A 23,434-nucleotide genomic window follows, 5' to 3' on the forward strand; every position below is an offset into this window, starting at 1 on the left:
GCCAGTCTCAACATCCAAACAATGCAGCCACAAAATACAATAATCCGTCATCTATATGGGACCTTCCCTCCCTACTATTCCTAAATAGGCCTCATTCAGGTATCTGCGAGTCCTGTACGTGTTCTGAGACTATGATGGGAACGTGTTCTCTCCATGAAAACCTATCAGACTGTGCACATTTCCGGGATTTTTTTTTTGTGCACAGACAGTGGTCCACAAATTAAAAAAAATATATAAACAATAATCATGGAGACATTTTTTGATCAGAGTCACAAATCAAAACTACCCATACAAGTTTATGGTGCCATGAAAATTTATGGAAAGCAAATGGAGGTCATCTGCGTGCAATCGGTGTGCCTTCCATGATTAACATTGAAAATGGATACAAGAAGTTTATTCTCCTACCTCCCCACTATCAAAGAAGAATCAATGATGACAAAAGCAAATGATAAAAAACTGACTCTAATGAACAACGGTTTGGATTTTTACACAAAAGAAAACTCATGGACGCCTGAATGAGGCTTTGGCAGTAATAAGATGTCTAGCCACTATAAGAATATGTTCTGCAGTCATAAACTACTAGCTTTTTAGACGACCTTTTTAGTGGAAATGTTTGGGGAGTTTTTCACTTCTTGAAGCGTTCTCTGAAATGGCTTTGAAGAGTTTGTCAAATGTTTTTTGGAGAATTTTTTTAAAGAAATTTTGTTTCTTTTTATACACAGCCCCCCTGAATGGATATTTCCTTGTTTGGAGCATTTTACATTATGAGATGCTGCAAAGAGGCGACATCCTCTTTTTTCCCCATAGCAGGTATTTTTGAAAGCCTGAAGATTTTAAAAGCGTGACCAGCTAACTATTTTCCATAGAATTGACTAGGAAGATTCTTAAGCAATTTTGACAGTGCTTTTTCTGTCTTGTTTTTTTTAGAAGTCTCTTAAAAAACCGCCGTAGAAAGTCGCAATGTTGACAGACCCTGGTCTCAGGATGAAGACACCAATTTACATGATGTTACGACATGTAGTTATTCCACCATGTAGCTTTCTGGACAGTTGCTGGTTTACAGAAAAGTTAGCCCTTCATCTAGATCCGTAGTCCGGAATACCAACTTACTTGGTCTCACTAATCATCATTGGTCATGAAATTTTTTGCACCACCATACGACCAATAAGCAATGGAAAAGACGCGGATGAACATGCCACCGAGACTGCCATGACGCAGCTGCATGGCTGGTATGTGCAACAGAAATGTAGAACCCAACCCTGAAGCCGTTGTCTTAGGAGAGAAACCCTTCCTTCAATAAAGACACATTTGGATCCCATTATGGTTGTCTGTAGCATCCTTGAGTAATGTCATATAAACATAAAAACCTAGGACAAAAACGCAACATGTCACATACCGATATAAGGCATATAGAAATGGTGGTCTTCATGAGACAGTCCCTTGAGAGGTGACACCATTCCCAACAGTAGAAGTTTTAGTAAATCAGGAGGACACTTCGATAATGGTATAAAACATGACTGCCTCTTAGATGCTCCATAATTTACTACAACTGCAATGCTATTCACACGTCGGTGCGATAGTGACCACCACGTCGGATTTTTGGCTCTGGAGATTCATCTAGAGACGATCTCGCCTTTCAGTCCTCCTCTCCTTGCAGACATTTCTAAATACACAGAACATTCTTAAAAGAATAAATGAAACTGTTCCAGTCTCTAAATTGCACCCAAGCAAATTAGGGCAAGTTACAGTTCTTCTGGGCAAGAAGGAACATGATTTATTTTTCATCCCTCAAAAGGCCTTATTATCTGGAGAAACGAGGATTAACACATTAAAGAACAAAAAAAAGACCACGGAAAACCAAGACAAGTCTGAGGTGGATTATGTAAAGGGAAACAAGCCATCAATACAAACCTTTTGCAATGTGAACAGAGTCTGCCTGAGGTCAGAATCCCACTGGATGGAACCGAGCTCCCTCCACAAAGGGAAAAGGATGGCATCAAGAAGTTGTTACTAAATGCGGTGGATTTACAATGAATCAGACTGAGAAAGAAACACCAATACACATAGGTGGTCGCAAAGCCCAAATAAATGCCCCCAAATTTCCCGACAAGCGATTTTATAGTCAAATGCCCATAATCTAGCATCTAATAAACCAGAAAGTTGTGGAATCACTTATTTAAGAGCACTAGACTGAATTTATAATTTTACAAGACTAAGAATTGACCAATTACAAAATGTCTGTAATTATCTTTAAAATTAGAGATATAAATTAGCGCTAGAGTCTGTGTAAGGCCACAGTCACACTAGAGAGAAATACGGACAAGTGCTATGAGAGCGAGGGGAAAAAAAAAAAAATAATAGTCTCATAGCACTCAGACCATTATTAATCTATGGGGCAGCTCCCATCAGTTTTTATCTCGTCCATATTATACGTGCGAGTGAAATTGCAGCATACTGAGATTTTCACCGCATATCGGCCGAGATTCGCCAATGAAAGTCTATGGTTGCGAGAAAAACCTCGCACACCACACGGACCATCAGTGTGACTTGCGAGAAATACACACCAGTGTCCTATAGAAAAGCCACCAATTCAGTACGGTGTACAGTAAAATCACACTGACAGGATAGAATAGAATAGATAAAAGAAATGTCTAGATAGATAGATAGATAGATAGCAGAATAGCCGATAATTCAAATTGTCGGCTTCTGTAATATCATTCCAGAAGCCGACAGGATATGAGACATGGTTTACATGCAGTAAACCATTGCATATCTGTTAGATTTATGTACGGTATGTCCCTCACTAATAGTGTTAGTAGTATATGTGTGTAAAATTGTGAAGTTGTGAAGCTGTAGGTGTTAAATTAAAGAATTAAATCAGGGAAAAAACCTGGAGTGGGCTCCCGCGCAATTTTCTCCGCCAGAGAGGGAAAGTCAGTGACTGAGGACAGATATTAATAGCCTAGAGAGGGACCATGGTTATTGCCCCCCCCCCCCATCTAAAAACATCTGTCCCCAGCCACCCCAGAAAAGGCACATCTGTAAGATGCAGCAATTCTGGCACTCAGCCTCTCTCTTCCCATTGCGCTGTAGCGGTGGCATAAGGGGTAATAAGGGCCTTAATGTCACCTTGCTAATGTAAGGTGACATTAAGCCCAGTTAATAATGGAGAGGTATCAATAAGACATCTATCCATTATTAACCCCTTTCTGACCTTGGACGGGATAGTGCGTCCAAGGTCAGAACCCCCACTTTGATGTGGGCTCCATCGGGCCGGAAATGAGCGCATCGCCGACCCCAGTCACATGATCGGGGGGTCAGCGATGCATCGGCATAGTAACCAGAGGTCTCCTTGAGACCTCTATGGTTGCTGATGCCGGCTTGCTGTGAGCCGATCGAGTTGAGCCAGCTTCTAGGCTTTAGGCTATTGAAGCATGGCAAAAGTAAAAAAAAAAAAAAAAAAAGTTCAAAAATTAAAAAAAAATAAAAAAAATAAAAAAAATACAAAAGATTAAATCACCCCCCTTTCGCCCCATTCAAAATAAAACAATAAAAAAAAAAAAAAAAATCAAACCTACACATAATTGGTATCGCCCGATCAATAAAAAAAAAAAAAAAAAAAAGGATTAACCTGATTGCTAAAGGGCAAAGCGAAAAAAAAGTTCGAAACACCAGAATTATGTTTTTGTGGTTGCCACGACATTGCATTAAAATGCAATAACGGGCGATCAAAAGAACGTATCTGCACCAAAATGGTATCATTAAAAAAAGTCAGCTCGGCACGCAAAAAATAAGCCCTCATCTGACCCCAGATCACGAAAAATGGGGACGCTACGGGTATCGGAAAATGTACTAAATTAGAACAGAGCCACATATATGTCCAAATCTGGACAGAAACAACTCCCATGTAATATATCAACATACGGAAAAAGGAGTCCAACCGCTGTCACTTATAGTTTTGATAAAAGGTAAATGTTTATTTTGATAACAACAAATTTTTAGGCTATCAAGCCTGGCTTACACAAAAAATAATAAAATCACAGTAATACAAAGGTACGGGTAACAAACTACCCCACATATCACCAAAATTATACAGCTAAAGGTTGCAGGTTCACTATTTTAGTAAGAGCATTAATCATGGTATAGTTAAATGATAGCACTCTCAACCATGTAAAGGACTCATTCAGAGTAACCATAAACAAACAGTCAATGACTGCACCTTATATATCTGTAGTGTAGTGGCGGGGATATATGAGATCGCACAACATGAGGCACTATATGCACATTGTCACTTTACTATTATGCACACTGCCGTAGTACAAAAGCTGCTCCCGTTCTATACTTACAAGCGCTGGACCCTGTGCGCATGACCGTGACGTCGGAGTTACGGTGCGTCGCAGCCGGCGTCCATTGGGCTGTGTGTTTGTGTCAGGGTTGCCATGGTTATGGCTCCCTGGCCTCTCGCCTGTCCCGGAGTGCCCGCTGTGACGCTAGTTCCGGCGCTGACGTCACGTGCGCATGCGCCGCATAGGGAGTCCCATTATGATTAGCCTCAGGTGCTGGAGGTCTATAAATTCTAACCTGTTGGACACACACAGTACGGCCCCCGGAAGAAGCCTACGCGAAACACGTGTAGGGGCTGCCATACTCCACACATTCACCACGGCTCACATGGGTAAGGTGCAGTCATTGACTGTTTGTTTATGGTTACTCTGAATGAGTCCTTTACATGGTTGAGAGTGCTATCATTTAACTATACCATGATTAATGCTCTTACTAAAATAGTGAACCTGCAACCTTTAGCTGTATAATTTTGGTGATATGTGGGGTATATTGGTAAAACCAATGATGTCGTTCAAAAGTACAACTCGTCCCGCAAAAATAAGCCCTCACATGGCCATATTGATGAAAAAATTAAAAAAAAGTTATGGCTCTGGGAAGGAGGGGAGCGAAAAACTAACACGGAAAATACCAAGGTCATGAAGGGGTTAATCTACTAGTATGAAAGGGTTAACAAATACACACACATGCAGAATAAAGTATTTAAATGAAATAATTAAACACACAGGTTTTCCATTTTTATTGCACTCTCAATCCAAGTGAAGCCCTCGTTCTTCTTTAAAAAGTAAAAAATAAAAAAGCAACAATATCCCATACCTGTCCACCATACAGTCAAATCCCAAGCTGCAATCCACCTCAAGGGGTTAAATAGTTTACGAGCGGGAGCAGTGCTAATGCTACCGCCCCGACTGTAAACCACTGTGTAATTAATGAAAAGCTGTGTGTTTAATTATTTCATTAAAAGACTTTATTCTGCAGGTGTGTATATTTTTTAACCCTTTCATACTCGTGGATTAATAAATGATAGGTATCTAATTGACACCTCTCCATTATTAACCAGGCTTAATGTTACCTTACAATAGCAAGGTGACATTAACCCCTTATTACCCCATATGCCAATGCCACAGGGCAGTGGGAAGAGAGAGGCTAAGTGCCAGCATAGGTGCATCTTAGGCTACTTTCACACTAGCGTCGGTACGGGGCCGTCGCGCTGCGTCGGCCCGACGCATACTGTGCAAGCGCCGCACAACGGGGGCAGCGGATGCTGTTTTTCCACACATCCGCTGCCCCATTGTGAGGTGCGGGGAGGTGGGGGCAGAGTTCCGGCCGCGCATGCGTGGTCGGAAATGGCGGACCGTCGGCACAAAAAAAGTTACATGTAACTTTTTTGCTGCCGCCGGTCCACCACAACACGACGCAACCGTCGCACGACGGTTGCGACGTGTGTCAATACGTCACAATGCGTCGCTAATGTTAGTCTATGGGGAAAAACACATCCTGCAGACGACTTTGCAGGATGCGTTTTTTCGCCAAAACGACGCATTGCGACGTATGCAAAAAAACGCTAGTGTGAAAGTAGCCTTACAGATGTGCCTTTTCTGGGGTGGCTGGGGGCAGATGTTTTTAGCCAAGGGGGGCCCAATAACCATGGTCCCTCTCTAGGCTATAAACATCTGCCCTCAGTCACTGGCTTTCCCTCTCTGGCGGAGAAAATTGTGCGGGAGCCCACGCCAGTTTTCCATGATTTAATTCTTTAATTTAACACCTACAGCTCCAAAATTTTAAACACACACACACTACTAACATTATTAGTGAGGGACATGTAAAAATCTAACTGATATGAAATGGTTACTGTATGTAAACCATGTGTCATATCTAGTGATGAGCGAATATACTCGTTACTCGAGATTTCCCGAGCATGCTCGGGGGTCCTCAGAGTATTTTTTAGTGCTCGGAGATTTAGTTTTCTTCGCCGCAGCTGAATGATTTACATCTGTTAGCCAGCATAAGTACATGTGGGGGTTGCCTGGTTGCTAGAGAATCCCCACATGTACTTATGCTGGCTAACAGATGTAAATCATTCAGCTGCGGTGATGAAAACTAAATCTCCGAGCACTAAAAAAAAATACTCGGAGGACACCCGAGAATGCTCTGGAAATCTCGAGTAACGAGTATATTCGCTCATCACTAGTCATATCCTGTCGGGTTCTGTAATGATTTAACAAAAGCCGACAAATGAATTACAGGCTATTGTGAAAATCTGGCCATAAGGATGTCACACTGATTTTTACATGCGAGAAAATCTCATCCTCGCATTGCACATGGATGATATACGGATCACTGTTCAGGGAATATTTCTGCAATTCTCGTCCGTGTAAAACGGACCAATTTTTTATACATTGTGTGTGACTCCAGCCTAAGGAGACTTATAGGCCATCAGTGCACCTCTGGGAATTTACCGTATTTTTCGGACTACAAGACGCACTTTTTCCCCCCCAAAAAAGGGGGGAAAATGGGGGGGTGCGTCTAATAGTCGCAATGCAGGCTTACCGTGGCGGCAGAGGTGCGGCGGCAGAGGTGCGGCGGCAGAGGTGTGGAGATGAGGAGGCGCAGTGAGCGGGGTCCCTTTTCCCGGTGAGGTGATGCAGCAGCCCGGTAAGGCAGCAGAGCCGGGTGAATCCTGTTATCGGTGGGCGCGGCCATCTTCCTGAGCCGAGATGCGAAATCGGCTTCAGGAAAATGGCCGCCGCGATCCCCATCAGCGCACGCGCAGCATCCCGCGGCCATTTTCCTGAAGCCCCGAGCAGCAGAGAGCTCCATCTGCGCACGCGCGGCCTCAGGAAGATGGCCGTACCCACCGATATCAACAGGATTCACCCGGCTCTGCTGCATTACCGGGCTGCTGCATCACCTCACCAGGACTTTGGACTCTGTATACTCCATCCTTTTGCTTCCCAGGATGGGTGCAGTAAGGTTCAGGAAGGATCTCGTGGGCACATGGACTGGAGATGATGGAGGTAGTGGTGTACATTGTGAAGCGAGTATTCCACAGGAGCTCAGATGTCTGAGTCCTTGCCGCTTCCCGGCGCTCCTCAGCACCGCATGGCACGGCCGGCTCTCCGCCTCCAGCAGGGCTCGCAGCAGTACAGAGGCGCTTTTCCCGCAGTGTCCGGTCATGGCGGCTGTGTCTCGGTAGCGGAGCTCCTCACTTATTACCGGCTTCTGAAATAATTATTGCGCTGAGGAGCTCCGGGAAGAGGCAAGGACTCAGACATCTGAGCTCCTGTGGAATACTCGCTTCACAATGTACACCATTACCTCCATCATCTCCAGTCCATGTGCCCACGAGATCCTTCCATCACCTCACCGGGGAAAGGGACCCCTCTCACGCCATACCTCTCACTGTGCCTCCTCATCCCAGCACCTCTGTCGGTAACCACTGCTGCCACCCTCCCATGGAGACCAGGCCGTGGCGTCGCCCACCTAAGCAGGAAGGGACCCTGCTCAGGTGCACGCCGTACCGCATCACCCCACCTCTGCCGACACCATGCCTCCTGTGACCCTGCTCTGCCACCACCAGCCCTCAGGTAAGATACTGTAAATTCGGACAATAAGACGGCCCTTCATCTTATAAAAAATCTTTTTTTCTGCAATTTTCACCCCAAATTTGGGGTGCGCCTTATGGTCCGGTGCGTCTTATAGTCCGAAAAATACGGTACATATTCAATTGGCCTTTCAAGAGAGGAAGAGGACAGCAGTTCGAGTGCCACCTATTAGAAGTAGCAATCTAAAACAAAAAAAAAACAAAAATTGACCCAGTAAAGTGGATTGCAACATGACTTACCATGTCAAACCAGAAACTTAATTTGTTGACAGATGTTTCAGGCCATTTGCCCCTCGTCAGTGCACAGCAAGAGAATTGATTTGTGGTAGGTGAGAGTCACTCATGGGGAGGTGTCCAAGGAATAATGTTTCTACCTGCATGGCCTAGAAGTCTAGAGTTCCTGTCCTCCTTATCTCTAAAGACTATTTGCCGATTTCAATTCCCAAAAGGAGTATTTTATAGCCAAGGAGTCTCTTTATAATTCTTTATAATGAATTATTGAGGTTCTTCATTTCATTACTGCAATACAAAGTCCAACATAAAAAAAAAAAAATAATAATAATAATAATAAAAATCACAGATTTCCTGCTGCTTCTCAGCACCACTGCCACTTTGGACAGGAAGACAGGCATGGGACCACCGGAGTACCTAATGAGATACCACTTTATCCAGTGTTTGCCTGATGTGGCTACAATTCCGTATTATCAGAACAGAGGCGGCCTCCCAATATCCTATTCTGGTCATATGGACAGGTGTCTTCAACAATGAAATGCCCATTCCTTCCAAAAGTAGTATAAACACCAGCAGGGGACCAAGGCAGCGACACAGAGGCGTGGGAGAGACTGATAAAATCTATGCTTTCCTCTTATTACATCACATTGGGCTCTGTGCAGAATTAGATAAAGAGAGAGCATCGGTTCGTTAGAATTTAATTGTAATACATTCCAAAAAAGTGGAACTCGAAAACAAATTTTTATCTGGAGGCAGAAGGTACGAATCAGAGGTCAACCACACATCTGTACAGAAGTTTCTTTTAGGGTACACGTCCATTTCAGATGGGTCTGCTCAAAAGCCCGCCTGAAAATGCACTTAATAAAATGCTAAAAAGAATGAACGTATGTATTGCAATGTTAAAATGGCTTGATGTGCACATGTTCCAAGCTTCTTTTAACGCACCACTCCAGTGTGTGTTTATTTTTTCACTGCTGGAGTGGTGTTTAGATGCAAGCCCCCTGCCCCCGGTCATATACTTCACCCTCCAGTGTCTTCACTGTTTTTCAGCACCGCTCCGGTTCCACGGCACCGCCTTGTGAGTGCAGCTTCTGACTGGCCGGAAGTCAGTGGCTATGTCACAAACTCTCAACACAAGTCTATGAGAGCCAGAACGAGGCCTGAAGGAGGCCCTCACAGACTTACATTGATTAGTGACCTCCGCTCAGCTCCATGAAACACTAGAGCTGCCGGCAGTTCACTTTTCACCAGAGACCAACGGCAGCGATGCCAACATGTAAAGCGCCACTCCAGCGATGCAACAGAAAAAAACCCCGCTGGAGTGGTGCTTTAAATGTGGCCACTTCCAGCTCACTACTTTTTATATAAAGTTTTTTCTTGTTTTGTTTTTTTAATTCCACAAAATAAACAATAAATAAATGTTAGCCCGTCCTGAAGTGTCTGCTTCTGTAAAACTCAGTGGGAATGTGGACGTCTAAAAGACGACATAGAGAACTTAGAGTACGGCTGGCTGAGCATCCCTAACTGCCCACAGTGGCCAATGGCCCAGTCTCACCCGCCTCTGAGTGACTGCGCAGAGGGTGAGCCGTCAGGCAAGCAGAGAAAGGTGGAGCTGGGAAGGACTGGAGCCAGGGAGGCAGAGGCTTGGGAAGTGCTTTGCTGAAGCACTTAGGCTACTTTCACACTAGCGTCGGGCCGAGGTTCCCGACGCTAGCGTTGTCTCCGCCGCACAACGGGGGCAGCGGATGCATTTTTCCAGCGCATCCGCTGCCCCATTGTGAGGTGCGGGGAAGTGCGGGGAGGTTGGGGCGGAGTTCCGGCCGCGCATGCGCAATCGGAAAAAGCGGACCGTCGGGAGCAAAAAACGTTACATGTAACGTTTTTTGCTCCCGACGGTCCGCCACAGCACGGCGCAACCGTTGCACGACGGTTGCGACGTGTGTCATTGCGTCGCAAATGCGTCGCTAATGTTAGTCAATGCAGAAAAAACGCATCCTGCAAGCACTTTTGCAGGATGCGTTTTTTCGGCAAAACGACGCATTGCGACGTAATGCAGTTAACGCTAGTGTGAAAGTAGCCTTAAGCCCCATTTGCACATGAGGGAAGTGACTGCACTGGTGAAGATGTGGATGACGGTTTCTGAGACATGACCATTTAAACAGTTTGCTGGGTTGGATCGTTCTGACAGATTTCATTTAAATCATGTACAACTAATGCAAGAAAAGACCATAATCTTTTTACAGAAAGAGAAAACGTAAAATTTTGCTAATCCAATATAATGATAACAAAAGAGGGCTCTTCATATTTTCTACAAAAGTCTTTTGGTTGACCAATGTTAATAAATGTACAGTATTTAGTCCACCGCTGCCCACAGGAAGGTTCAACTTCCTTCTCTTTTTTGTTCTTTGTTTAGGTAGGTTGTATTTTTACTACAAAAAGAAAAAGGAAACTAGAAACTACAAAAGCTGAAAAAAAAAAATAGGTTAAAGACTTGGGGCTCAATTCATTATGTCCAGTGTTGTACACGCCAGTCTTAAAGGGAATCTGTCACCAGGTTTCAGCCACCTAAACTGAGAACAGCAAAATGTAGAGACAGAGACCCTGATTGCAGTGAGGTGTCACTTTCTGGGCTGCCTGCTGTAGTTTTGATGAAATCTCAGTTTTATCAACAAGAGATCATGCCTTTCAACTAAAGGTACCTTCACACTGAACAACTTAACAACGATAACGATAGTGATCCGTGACGTTGCAGCGTCCTGGATAGCGATATCCATCGATCTGGATCCTGCTGTGATATCGCTGGTCGGAGCTAGAAGTCCAGAACTTTATTTGGTCGTCAGATCGGCGTGTATCGTTGTGTTTGACAGCAAAAGCAACAATGCCAGCAATGTTTTACAATGGTAACCAGGGTAAATATCGGGTTACTAAGCGCAGGGCCGCACTTAGTAACCCGATATTTACCCCGGTTACCATTGTAAAAGTAAAAAAAAAAAAAAAAAAACAGTACATACTCACCTTCTGATGTCTGTCACGTCCCCCGGCGTCCCCAGGGTTACGCGCTGCTGCTCAGAGCTTCCTGCACTGACTGTCAGCGCCGGCCGTAAAGCAAAGCACAGCGGTGACGTCACCGCTCTGCTTTAGGGTCGGCGCTTACACAGTGCAGGGAAGCGGACGCCGGGGGACGCGACACACACCAGAATGTAAGTATGTACTGTTTGTTTATTTTTACATTTACACTGGTAACCAGGGTAAACATCGGGTTACTAAGTGCGGCCCTGCGTTTAGTAACCCGATGTTTACCCTGGTTACCCGGGGACTTCGGCATCGTTGGTCGCTGGAGAGCTGTCTGTGTGACAGCTCTCCAGCGACCACACAACCACGAAACAGCGACCCTGCAATGATCGGCATCGTTGTCTATATCGCTGCAGCGTCGCTTAATGTGACGGTACCTTAAGAGGCATGAGGATCACAGAGGGATTTATCAGGACAGTAATTACAGGGTTAGGTCAGGGTCACACTACCATATAACAAAACATCATAGCATTCGGCTCAGTGTGAGGGTATGTGCACACGTCAGGATTTCTTGCAGAAATTTTCCTGACAAAAAACAAACATTTCTGCCAGAAATCCGCATGCGTTTTTTTCGCGTTTTTTGATGCATTTTTTACGCGTTTTGTGCGTTTTTTCTCAAATGCATAGAATTGCGGGAAAAACACAGAAAATCCCCAAAAATAATGAACATGTTCATTTTTTTTACCGCGATGCGTTTTTTTCGCGGAAAAAAAACGCATCCATGTGCACAAAACATGCAGAATGCATTCTAAATGATAGAATGCATAATGTATGCGTTTTTAATGAGTTTTTATAGCGTTTTTAGAGCGAAAAAAAATGTGAAAAAACCTGAACGTGTGCACATAGCCTTACGCTACGGGGCAGATTACATCTGCGATTATCTCTTACCGATTTGGCATGAGGGAACAGTTGCAGCGTGCTGCGATTGGCAGCGAGACTCCGCTCACTTGCACCCATACAAGTCTATGGGTGCGAGTGAAACATCGCACTTCACTCCGAAATATGCCATTGCCAACAGCATGGAGAAATGACCGCACTTTCTCCGTCTCCTCCACAGCTGTGCCCCAATCCTGCCACACGAGAGGATCGGAGCACAAACACGTGGCAGGAGCCGGGGTCATTAGCATCTCGCATCGGACGCCATACTCTGGTGTGCCTCTGGCCTTAGGAGGGCAATATTACGGCATTCCTCTCCTTACTGATTTTATAAATTCCCTTTTAACACATTAAGAAAGCAGTCAATTTTCATTTTTTCCTCCCGCTTTTCAAGGAGCCATAACTATTTTTCTGTTGATATGAACATATAAGATCCAAGTGTGCTAAAATGGTGGGGGGAAAAATAAAAACCACCCAATTCCACAATTTTGGGGGTTTCATTTTTACAGTCGCCGTACAAATGAACTGGGAATTAATTTTGTTCATAAAATTAATAATACATGTGAAAATAAGAAATTGAAATCTGCTAATTTCTCTGTCAGAATTTAATATCAACATTCTCAATTCTGAGGTAAAATCTGTATTCAGTGAAGACTTTCCCATCACAGAGGAGATGGCGGCTGCTGCTGAGGAGAGTCTAAAAACGACGATAAAACGACGATTACTCTGAGGAGCTGTGTGAGGGATTGTTTTATGAGGGGCAAGTGGAGGTATTTAAAAGGTACCAATTTGGGGTACTTAACAGGTTTTTAATTGTAAAAAAAAATTTTTTGAGGGCTGTTTTTTCTTGACAGCATTTACCGTACAAGTTAAAAAATGTTATATCTTGATAGATTTGGTTTTCCCACAAAATTCCAATGTTTATTTTACATTTCTTTAATTTTCACTGAAAAAAATGGTTTAAATGTTAAAAGGGGGTATATCGGGGACTTCATAAAAAAACAAAAAATGTACCTGAGCACTAACAGGGAGGTAATTGCAGCTCACCTGTCTGTTGTGCCCGATGCCGTTCTCCCCCCGACACAGAGCGGTCACAGACGCTCCAGCCGGGGATACAGAAGCCTCCGTTGACGTCGTGTCTACAGAGCGGAGGCTACTTTTCTGCTCTGTTGTTGACAGGGCGGAACTTTTTATATTTTTTAGTCCCCTTGCAATACTGCAGTATATACTGCAGCACGGTGTATATAGGGCAGCACGGTGGCGCAGTGGTTAGCACTACAGCCTTGCAGCGCTGGAGTCCTGGGTTCAAACCCCACCAAGGACAACATCTGCAAAGAGTTTGTATGTTCTCTCCGTGGGTTTCCTCCGGGTACTCCGGTTTCCTCCCACATTCCAAAGACATACTGATAGGGAATTTAGATTGTGAGCCCCAACGGGGACAGCGATGATAATGTGTGCAAAAACTGTAAAGCGCTGCGGAATATGTTAGCGCTATATAAAAAATAAAGATTATTATTATTATTATTAAAGATCGGTATCATATGAAGTTCAGCTGAGCCGCACACCAGTACCAACAAGGCAGTGACGAGGGTCTTCTGTGGGGTGCACGCATCCCCTGCTGAACACAAACTTTAAATGCAACAGTCAGACATTAAAAGCTGCATTTAAAAATGGCGACAGCCACAGTAGGAGCTCCGCTCTGATCGCTGCTGTTAGATGTCGGCAGTGTAACACAGCCAGCATCTGCCCTGGGTGGAGCAGGCTCAGCTTCTGAGCCGGCTCCATATACAATGACCTGCTGTATAACATAAATCCATCACAGAGCACTAAGGGGGGTAAGATGGTTTCCACCATTTTGATGTTGCTCAGATAGTGGGAGGTCTGACACCCAGCACCACCTTTCCACCCAGCTGTTTGAAGCAGTGTAAGACGCAGTACACCGCGCTCCATGTCACCGCTTAGTGGCCGAACTTGATACTGCAAATTGTCTCTTATAATCTAATCATTAGTGTCCGTCTATGAAACAGTGTGACAGTATGATGGCGTTTCTCGCCATACATTCACATCTGGAGTCTGCCGGCACGGCAAACACTGAGGGGGTGTTGCACATGTTGGCAGAGAATATTTGCATGGGGAACCTCACTAGAATTGTGGCCAGTAAGTACTGGGGTTTGGGCAGGATGGTCATTAACTGGTTGTTATCACCAGGGCAACACTGGGAAGTTGTGTAATACGTTTCTAGAGATACGGGCCTTCAAATTCACTGCTAATTTTGATGGTGTTCGCCAAGAAGGCGGAGCTCATAGGATTCTCGGGGGTGTGTGTTAGGGCTGCTCTATATAGTTACCCTGTGAGCCCCGCCCACTAAGTAAAAATCATACGAAAAGGAAAAGGAAAAAAAAAGCCCCCGCCATCTCTGGATCCATATGGCAGATGTAAAAAAAAAAAAAAAAAAAAAAACCTCAAATAGCAGCAGGATTAAATTAAGGGCAATAAGTGGCCACTTTCCGCCTGATGACAGGTCCTCTTTAATACTCTAAAGCTGGAAACCCACAACCAATTGCTAAGCTGGAGAGTTTTAGAGAGTCTATAAAGGTGACACCGTTTAACCAATTAAAGGGGATAATGTGATTTGGCCACCTACATTTGTAGTGACACGAAACCGCAATATAGTCTCTGCCGCACATCTCTGCAATAGTTGTAAATGGACGTACAGACCTCATTTATGATTTATCCAGGAAGGGGTGTAAACTGAAACACTGAGTTATACATCAATTATACACTATTTTACCGCTCGTTCCCCTTTAACCAATTCTTCCACAACCTAAAGCCTCTTGCTACATTTCCATATTATGCTTCCTACTCAAGCAGCCATGTCTAGCGAAAACTGGAGGGTGGCAGCTTTATATGTAAGCAGCAGAGCGATTAGAATTCCCCATTAACCCACCATTTAGAGGCTCAACCCGATAGCAATGTGTGTACATAACCCTATTACACCGTACATGCCTCCTTTGTGGAAGGTCGCCTGCTCTCCACACCCTTCACAAGCTGCTCACAAAGCAAAGCACATCTAACTGAATAAGAAGAAAATACAAGACCTCGGCAATGAGAAAGTTCATGTCATGTACAGTGTCAAGGCACGAAATAAGAGGGAGCGCAGGAACTGCTCTATAAACACTTGATTTAAAGCAGCGATCCTAAAACGACCTGTGAAAATCTCCTCGGCTCCCTGGTAGAACTCCGCAGGATACAAGTAGTAACAGTCACTATTGCTGGAAGGCTAAAAGGACTAAGATCCTTCTAAATAAAGACCAAAGGTCTTCCCGCTGTCCTCTGACATTATTTGGCATAGAGCCCACCATTCCTGCATTGTAACATACCACTAAGCCGCCATTAACCCCTTCACGGCCTCGTAAACCCTGGAGCCAAAAAGCAGATGCAGGAGCTACCTTCAGGACAGGCCCAATTTATAGAACGTTTCATCATCATCTAAAATAAACTAATAGAGTTTGGGACATGTCAGATACAGCGGTGATCATGGGTGTAGAGGTGGGGTATCTTTCTTGAGGAATCGCCTCTGCTTACTGATAAAACTAACTAGAGCCTTTCAAGCAAAGATATAACAAAGAGACTCCAAAGCGATAAAGAAACTCACAAAAAGCAAAAATAAACACATACAAGTCACTGTACGTACACAGAGCTCAAGAAACAAAGGGTTAAACAAATTAATTTATTAGTACAACTAGGCAGGATATGAGAAAGCAACAAAAATCATACAAATGCGTCAATGAACAGCAACAAAAGTAAATAAAGGCGTAACAAAGTTTTAAGATAAACCATCATAAATTGGAAAATATTTTGCAAGGAAATAAAAGGAAATATGCAGATATTCCAATAGTTATAGCTGTATTTTTTATTGGGCACTGTTGACACATTGTATTTATTGCGGCTTTCACGCATTATACTTATTAATACTTTCCTCCACTTGCATCCAAAAATGTTGTATAGACAAATAATATATATATTAAAAATCACTGTGATAAGTGTAAAGGCCGGCCAGGTGTACGGAGTCTCCGCACACCATCTCGGTGCTTGCATCCCGCCTCTGTTAATTGATGTAGGAAAAATGCGGGGATTCAGTCACATTTCCAGTCATCCCCCCCCACCTCCACCCCTAATGTTAGGATGACAAACAGCCAGAGTAGTATCATCCTACAGGTCCCAACAAGCAGCGCTCCCACCACCGTCTGCACCAGTGGCACGAAAAAGAAGGAAGGAGGCCCCTCGGATTACACCCCCTGCTCTTTACTATGAGTTTCTCCCCTAGCTACTCGTTTGTTTCTTAGACATTACAAAAAAAAATTTTAATTTCCCATGATTCGTCTAGATATCTTGATGGTGACATAAACCACCACTGGTCAGTTCTGCCTGATTTACAAGAAGGGAAACATTCCCTAAAAAAAAATGAATCCATGGGATGCAAAGGTTTCTGGCATCGGGGAATAAGCGGGTTTGCTCCACGGATTGTGAGAAATCTGAGACTGGGATGGATGCAATCTCCTGACTATAGACAAAATATGCGTGTGCATTACAGAACTATTTCACAACTTCATTGTTCTGATATTTACATGACTCATCCTGGAGCTGCAGAACGGGAAGGAGACGAGATGGAAATGCGGCCACCATTAGCAAGACGCAGATATATAGAATTCTGTCTCCCTGCATCCATCTACAGATCTCTATATAAAGTATCACTGATATTCCATTTCCATCTTCCAAGAAGACAGATGGTTCAGGAATCGCCTCTTTCCTTCATCCAAAGAAAATCTGCACTTGGCTGTCCTGGACCTGCATCTATATACTGAGGCTGGTTGGCACCCACCCTGGCACATGCCCCTCCGGCTACGCCCCTGTTTTGGCCAATACAATAACGTTGATCTCTATTTATAAAATACAAACACCTAAATAATGGACAAGTGTTATCCCGAGAGCATTACGTGACTACGCCTCTATCAGGCGGGCGACTAATGACCACAACTGATAGACAGGCGCCGATAGGAAGGTCTGTGGGGCACAAATAGTGTCAAACAAAGTGGTTTGTTTTTTGTTAATTGTGCAGATGATGAAACAATGATATACAAATGAATAAAAAATATAAATAAGGAACAGTGAGGAAGAACGACAGGGAAAAGAAACGACTGAACAATAAAGGGTGGAGCAGCTTCGAAAAACAGCACAAAGTACCAAAAAGGTCTAGTGAGGGAGATATAGTGCGGCAGCAGCGGAGTCAGACAGAAGTAAAAACTGGTCAGCGAGGGGTTAAACACCCACACCCCAGGTACAAGCTGATATAATATAGGGCTAACATCTTTCTGTACATCCAGGTATAGATCAGCACCTCCAGCACAGTCATCATTAACCCTGTCCTCGCCAGCCCCTTATATAACAGGAGACAACTCATCCTCTCAACATCCCAATGCAGATGTTAAAAAGGAAAGAACGTCAACTGCACCTCTGATCAGCACACCAGGGGGCGCTTATCGGAACACAGGGGGGCGCTTATCGGAACACAGGGGGGCGCTTATCGGAACACAGGGGGTCACCGCATATCAGCACACCAGGGGGCGCTAATCAGCACACAGGGGGGCGCTTATCGGAACACAGGGGGTCACCGCTTATCAGCACACAGGGGGGCGCTTATCGGAACACAGGGGGTCACCGCTTATCAGCACACAGGGGGGCGCTTATCGGAACACAGGGGGTCACCGCTTATCAGCACACAGGGGGGCGCTTATCGGAACACAGGGGCGGCGCCGATCATCAGCACAATGGACTGGGAGGTTATTGCTCAGCTGTATAATATCTAAATTACCAATATGTAGCAACATTCAATATGAGAAAACTGAAATCACAGTAACATATCTAAAATTATATATAGTATATACACACACAGAGTGGAAGTGTCACCAAGCAGACAGCGCTGCCAGTACTGCCCGTCCCCTCCATGCCAGCGCTGCCCCGTCCCCTCCCCTCCATGCCAGCATTGCCCCGTCCCCTCCATGCCAGCGCTGCCCCGTCCCCTCTCCTCCATGCCAGCATTGCCCCGTCCCCTCTCCTCCATGCCAGTGCTGCCCAGTCCCCTCCATGCCAGCGCTGCCTCCTCCCCTCCATGCCAGCGCTGCCCCCTCCCCTCCATGCCAGCGCTGCCCCCTCCCCTCCATGCCAGCGCTGCCCCCTCCCCTCCATGCCAGCACTGCCCCCTCCCCTCCATGCCAGCACTGCCCCCTCCCCTCCCCTCCATGCCAGCGCTGCCCGTCCCCTCCTTGCCAGCATTGCCCCGTCCCCTCCATGCCAGCGCTGCCCCGTCCCCTCCATGCCAGCCCTGCCCCGTCCCCTCCATGCCAGCCCTGCCCCCTCCATGCCAGCGCTGCCCCGTCCCCTCCATGCCAGCGCTGCCCCGTCCCCTCCATGCCAGCCCTGCCCCGTCCCCTCCATGCCAGCCCTGCCCCGTCCCCTCCATGCCAGCGCTGCCCCGTCCCCTCCATGCCAGCCCTGCCCCGTCCCCTCCATGCCAGCCCTGCCCCGTCCCCTCCATGCCAGCCCTGCCCCCTCCATGCCAGCGCTGCCCCGTCCCCTCCATGCCAGCGCTGCCCCGTCCCCTCCATGCCAGCGCTGCCCCGTCCCCTCCATGCCAGCCCTGCCCCGTCCCCTCCATGCCAGCGCTGCCCCGTCCCCTCCATGCCAGCGCTGCCCCGTCCCCTCCATGCCAGCGCTGCCCCGTCCCCTCCATGCCAGCCCTGCCCCGTCCCCTCCATGCCAGCCCTGCCCCGTCCCCTCCATGCCAGCCCTGCCCCGTCCCCTCCATGCCAGCCCTGCCCCGTCCCCTCCATGCCAGCGCTGCCCCGTCCCCTCCATGCCAGCCCTGCCCCGTCCCCTCCATGCCAGCGCTGCCCCGTCCCCTCCATGCCAGCGCTGCCCCGTCCCCTCCATGCCAGCCCTGCCCCGTCCCCTCCATGCCAGCGCTGCCCCGTCCCCTCCATGCCAGCGCTGCCCCGTCCCCTCCATGCCAGCCCTGCCCCGTCCCCTCCATGCCAGCCCTGCCCCGTCCCCTCCATGCCAGCCCTGCCCCCTCCATGCCAGCGCTGCCCCGTCCCCTCCATGCCAGCGCTGCCCCGTCCCCTCCATGCCAGCGCTGCCCCGTCCCCTCCATGCCAGCCCTGCCCCGTCCCCTCCATGCCAGCGCTGCCCCGTCCCCTCCATGCCAGCGCTGCCCCGTCCCCTCCATGCCAGCGCTGCCCCGTCCCCTCCATGCCAGCCCTGCCCCGTCCCCTCCATGCCAGCGCTGCCCCGTCCCCTCCATGCCAGCCCTGCCCCGTCCCCTCCATGCCAGCCCTACCCCGTCCCCTCCATGCCAGCCCTGCCCCGTCCCCTCCATGCCAGCGCTGCCCCGTCCCCTCCATGCCAGCCCTGCCCCGTCCCCTCCATGCCAGCGCTGCCCCGTCCCCTCCATGCCAGCGCTGCCCCGTCCCCTCCATGCCAGCCCTGCCCCGTCCCCTCCATGCCAGCGCTGCCCCGTCCCCTCCATGCCAGCCCTGCCCCGTCCCCTCCATGCCAGCCCTGCCCCGTCCCCTCCATGCCAGCCCTGCCCCGTCCCCTCCATGCCAGCCCTGCCCCGTCCCCTCCATGCCAGCGCTGCCCCGTCCCCTCCATGCCAGCCCTGCCCCGTCCCCTCCATGCCAGCGCTGCCCCGTCCCCTCCATGCCAGCGCTGCCCCGTCCCCTCCATGCCAGCCCTGCCCCGTCCCCTCCATGCCAGCGCTGCCCCGTCCCCTCCATGCCAGCCCTGCCCCGTCCCCTCCATGCCAGCCCTGCCCCGTCCCCTCCATGCCAGCCCTGCCCCCTCCATGCCAGCGCTGCCCCGTCCCCTCCATGCCAGCGCTGCCCCGTCCCCTCCATGCCAGCGCTGCCCCGTCCCCTCCATGCCAGCCCTGCCCCGTCCCCTCCATGCCAGCGCTGCCCCGTCCCCTCCATGCCAGCGCTGCCCCGTCCCCTCCATGCCAGCGCTGCCCCGTCCCCTCCATGCCAGCCCTGCCCCGTCCCCTCCATGCCAGCGCTGCCCCGTCCCCTCCATGCCAGCCCTGCCCCGTCCCCTCCATGCCAGCCCTGCCCCGTCCCCTCCATGCCAGCCCTGCCCCGTCCCCTCCATGCCAGCCCTGCCCCGTCCCCTCCAAGCCAGCGCTGCCCCGTCCCCTCCATGCCAGCGCTGCCCCGTCCCCTCCATGCCAGCCCTGCCCCGTCCCCTCCATGCCAGCGCTGCCCCTCTGCTGCTCTCAGCAGGTCGTTCCCGTTAACCCCTGAGAGCCCGGGCCGCGCACTGACATGTAATCCCGCGGCTGTAGGTGCGCATACCGCCGGTATTAGGCCTGCGGGGCCCCGTAGCGGGGCACGGGGGTGACTTACGCCTTCTGCACGGGTTTGCGCCTCTTCCTGCTGGCGTACATGATGCTGGTGTTCATGTCGCTGCTCTTCTCCAGCGCAGGCTGACAGCGGGGGCTCCGCCGGTGTGTGCTGGGTGACTGCTGTCCTCCTTCCTGCCAGGCCAGCAGCTGCTGCACAGATCCAATCCCGGGTCCGGAGGGTTTCTGGGCTTTATGTCCCAATCAGCGCATTGGTGGCCGCGGCGAGCAGCGCAGACAGTGAAACTCCGGAGAGAGGGGCCGTCACTGCTGCCGAGAGGATGGCACCGCCCCGCGCCGCCTGCTGCTGCTGCTTTTTTTCCTCTCTTCCCTGCCTCAATTCTCGGTAGATGCGAGATCCTGGGCAGCTAAAGGACCTGTGATGATGTCACGACCATGTGACCAGTCACGTGCCTGGTGGGAGGAGTCAAGCGGAGGGATGTGTTGGTGGTAGTGTGTGAAAGTGTCAGCTCCTGTCACAGAGCGGGGTCTTATGTCACATCACGGAGAAGTATAGTGACCCCTATACGTGGGATCAGAGGGGCCGTGCAGCAGAGCTGTGTGTGCAATGTGTGTGATCCGAGCTGTGTGTGTAATGTGTGTGATGCTGAGCTGTATGTGTAATGTGTGTGATGCCGAGCTGTGTGTGTAATGTGTGTGATGTGTGTGATGCTGAGCTGTGTGTGTAATGTGTGTGATGACGAGCTGTGTGTGCAATGTGTGTGATGCCGAGCTGTGTGTGTAATGTGTGTGATGTGTGTGATGCTGAGCTGTGTGTGTAATGTGTGTGATGACGAGCTGTGTGTGCAATGTGTGTGATGCCGAGCTGTGTGTGCAATGTGTGTGATGCCGAGCTGTGTGTGTAATGTGTGTGATGCCGAGCTGTGTGTGTAATGTGCGTGATGCCGAGCTGTGTGTGCAATGTGTGTGATGCCGAGCTGTGTGTGCAATGTGTGTGATGCCGGGCTGTGTGTGCAATGTGTGTGATGCCGAGCTGTGTGTGTAATGTGCGTGATGCCGAGCTGTGTGTGCAATGTGCGTGATGCCGAGCTGTTATTGTGAACAGTTAAGCAAGTTGAAGATGAAATAATCTCTAGAAGGCCTAAAGTTAAAGATGACACATTACTTTGTATTTTAGGCAAAAAAATATATATCGTCATTTTTTACATTTAAAAAATTACAAAAAGGAAAATGGCCAATGCAAAAGTTTGGACATCCTACTTATTTAGTGCCTACTAGCACCCCCTTTTGCAAGTATTATAGCTTGTAAACGCTTTTTGTAGCCAGCCAAGAGTCTTTCAGTTCTTGTTTTTGGTGTTTTCATCCATTCTTCCTTGGAAAATTCTTCCAGTTCTGTGAGATTCCTGGGTCAGCTTTGCATGCACTGCTATTTTGAGATCTAGACACAGATTTTCAATGATGTTCAGATCAGGGGACTGTGAGGGCCATTATAAAACCTTCAGCTTGCGCCTTTTGAGGTCGTCTATTGTGGATTTTGACGTGTGTTTAGGATCATTAGCCATCTGCAGAAGCTATCCTCTTTACAACTTCAGATTTTTTACAGATGGTGTTATGTTTTCATTAAGAATGTGTTGAAATTTCATTGAATCCATTCTTCCCTCTACCTGTAAAAAGTTCCCCGTGCCATTGGCTGGAACACAACCCCAAAGTATGATTGATCCACCCCCATGCTTAATGGTTGGCGAGATGTTCTTTACCTGAAATTCTGTGTCATTTTTTCTCCACACATACCTATGATCATTGTGGCCAAGGAGTTCTGAATCCATCAGCAGGATTGTGCACAGTAACCTACAGACAGTGTCAGGTTGGCGCCGTCATACTGATGCTCGTGCTTCGGGGCGGCCTGTGTGTGTGTGGGGGGTGTTTTCATGTGGTGCTCTGATTAGCTATTCATACTGATGGCTTATGATGGGTCACTGATCCCTCACTGACCTGCCCTCTATTTTACATACTGTGTATGTTCTAGTTTGAAACAAAAAATTACAGCGCACCATATGAAGACTTCCCCCCACCACCACCACAGGCCGCCCCGCAGCACAAGCATATCATTAACTGAAAACTGAAAATAAAGATTAAACAACAACCACAAGAAAGATTTCACCAATCAGGGTATCATTTTAAGGCTGGAGTCACACTAGAGAGGAATACGGACGAGTGCTATGCGAGAAAAAAAATTGCATTGCACTCGGACCAATGTTAATCTATGGGGCAGGTCCTATTCGTTTTTTTTCTCGGCCGTATTATACGTTCGAGTGAAATCGCAGCATGCTGCGATTTGTAGCATATATCGTCCGAGACTCACCAATACAAGTCTATGGGTATAATAAAAAAATAGAGACCACACGAACCATCAGTGTGACTTGCGAGAAATACACACGCATTTTCCTCATTTCACCCCATTGAGCCATTAAATTCAATGGGGAAAATCAGTGAGAAATGTAAAGCCATACGCTTGTCATACGGATACATAGATGTGAGGAAATCGCATTGCAAACTGATTACATACAGATCACCATACAGAGAACATTGCTATGATTCTCGGCCGAGAGAATCGGACCGATTTATCATACGTCAAGTGTGACTCCAGCCTAAACAGTATAATGGCGCCAACCTGACACTGTGTAAGTTACTGTGCACAATCCTGCTGACAGGTTCCTTTTAGCCTCATTGGTCCACAGGACTTGTTTCCAAAATCAATCAGGCTTGTTTAGATGTTCTTTAGCGTACTACTGACCCTGAATTTTATGGTGAGGACGCAGGAGAGGTTTTCTTCTGATAACCCTTCCATGCAGGCCATAATTGTGCTGGTGTCTCTGAACAATAGAACAATATAC

General features: G+C 47.8%; 1 protein-coding gene across 2 annotated transcripts in view; it reads right to left on the bottom strand.

Annotated features, from left to right (window-relative positions):
• The window catches only part of AHR (aryl hydrocarbon receptor), a 164,007-nt gene extending 143,053 nt beyond the window's left edge, over positions 1-20,954 (bottom strand). The window contains exon 1 of one of the 2 annotated variants that reach the window (XM_077268742.1): positions 20,584-20,954. In XM_077268742.1, coding sequence (XP_077124857.1) covers positions 20,584-20,639 — 56 coding nt within the window. In that variant the 5' untranslated portion in view covers positions 20,640-20,954. The remainder of the gene's footprint in view (positions 1-20,583) is intronic. The other variant, XM_077268743.1, reaches the window with a different exon arrangement.
• Between the last annotated feature and the right edge of the window lie 2,480 nt (positions 20,955-23,434).

The sequence above is a fragment of the Ranitomeya variabilis genome, chromosome 6, assembly GCF_051348905.1.
Source record: "Ranitomeya variabilis isolate aRanVar5 chromosome 6, aRanVar5.hap1, whole genome shotgun sequence".
Lineage (NCBI taxonomy): Eukaryota > Metazoa > Chordata > Amphibia > Anura > Dendrobatidae > Ranitomeya > Ranitomeya variabilis.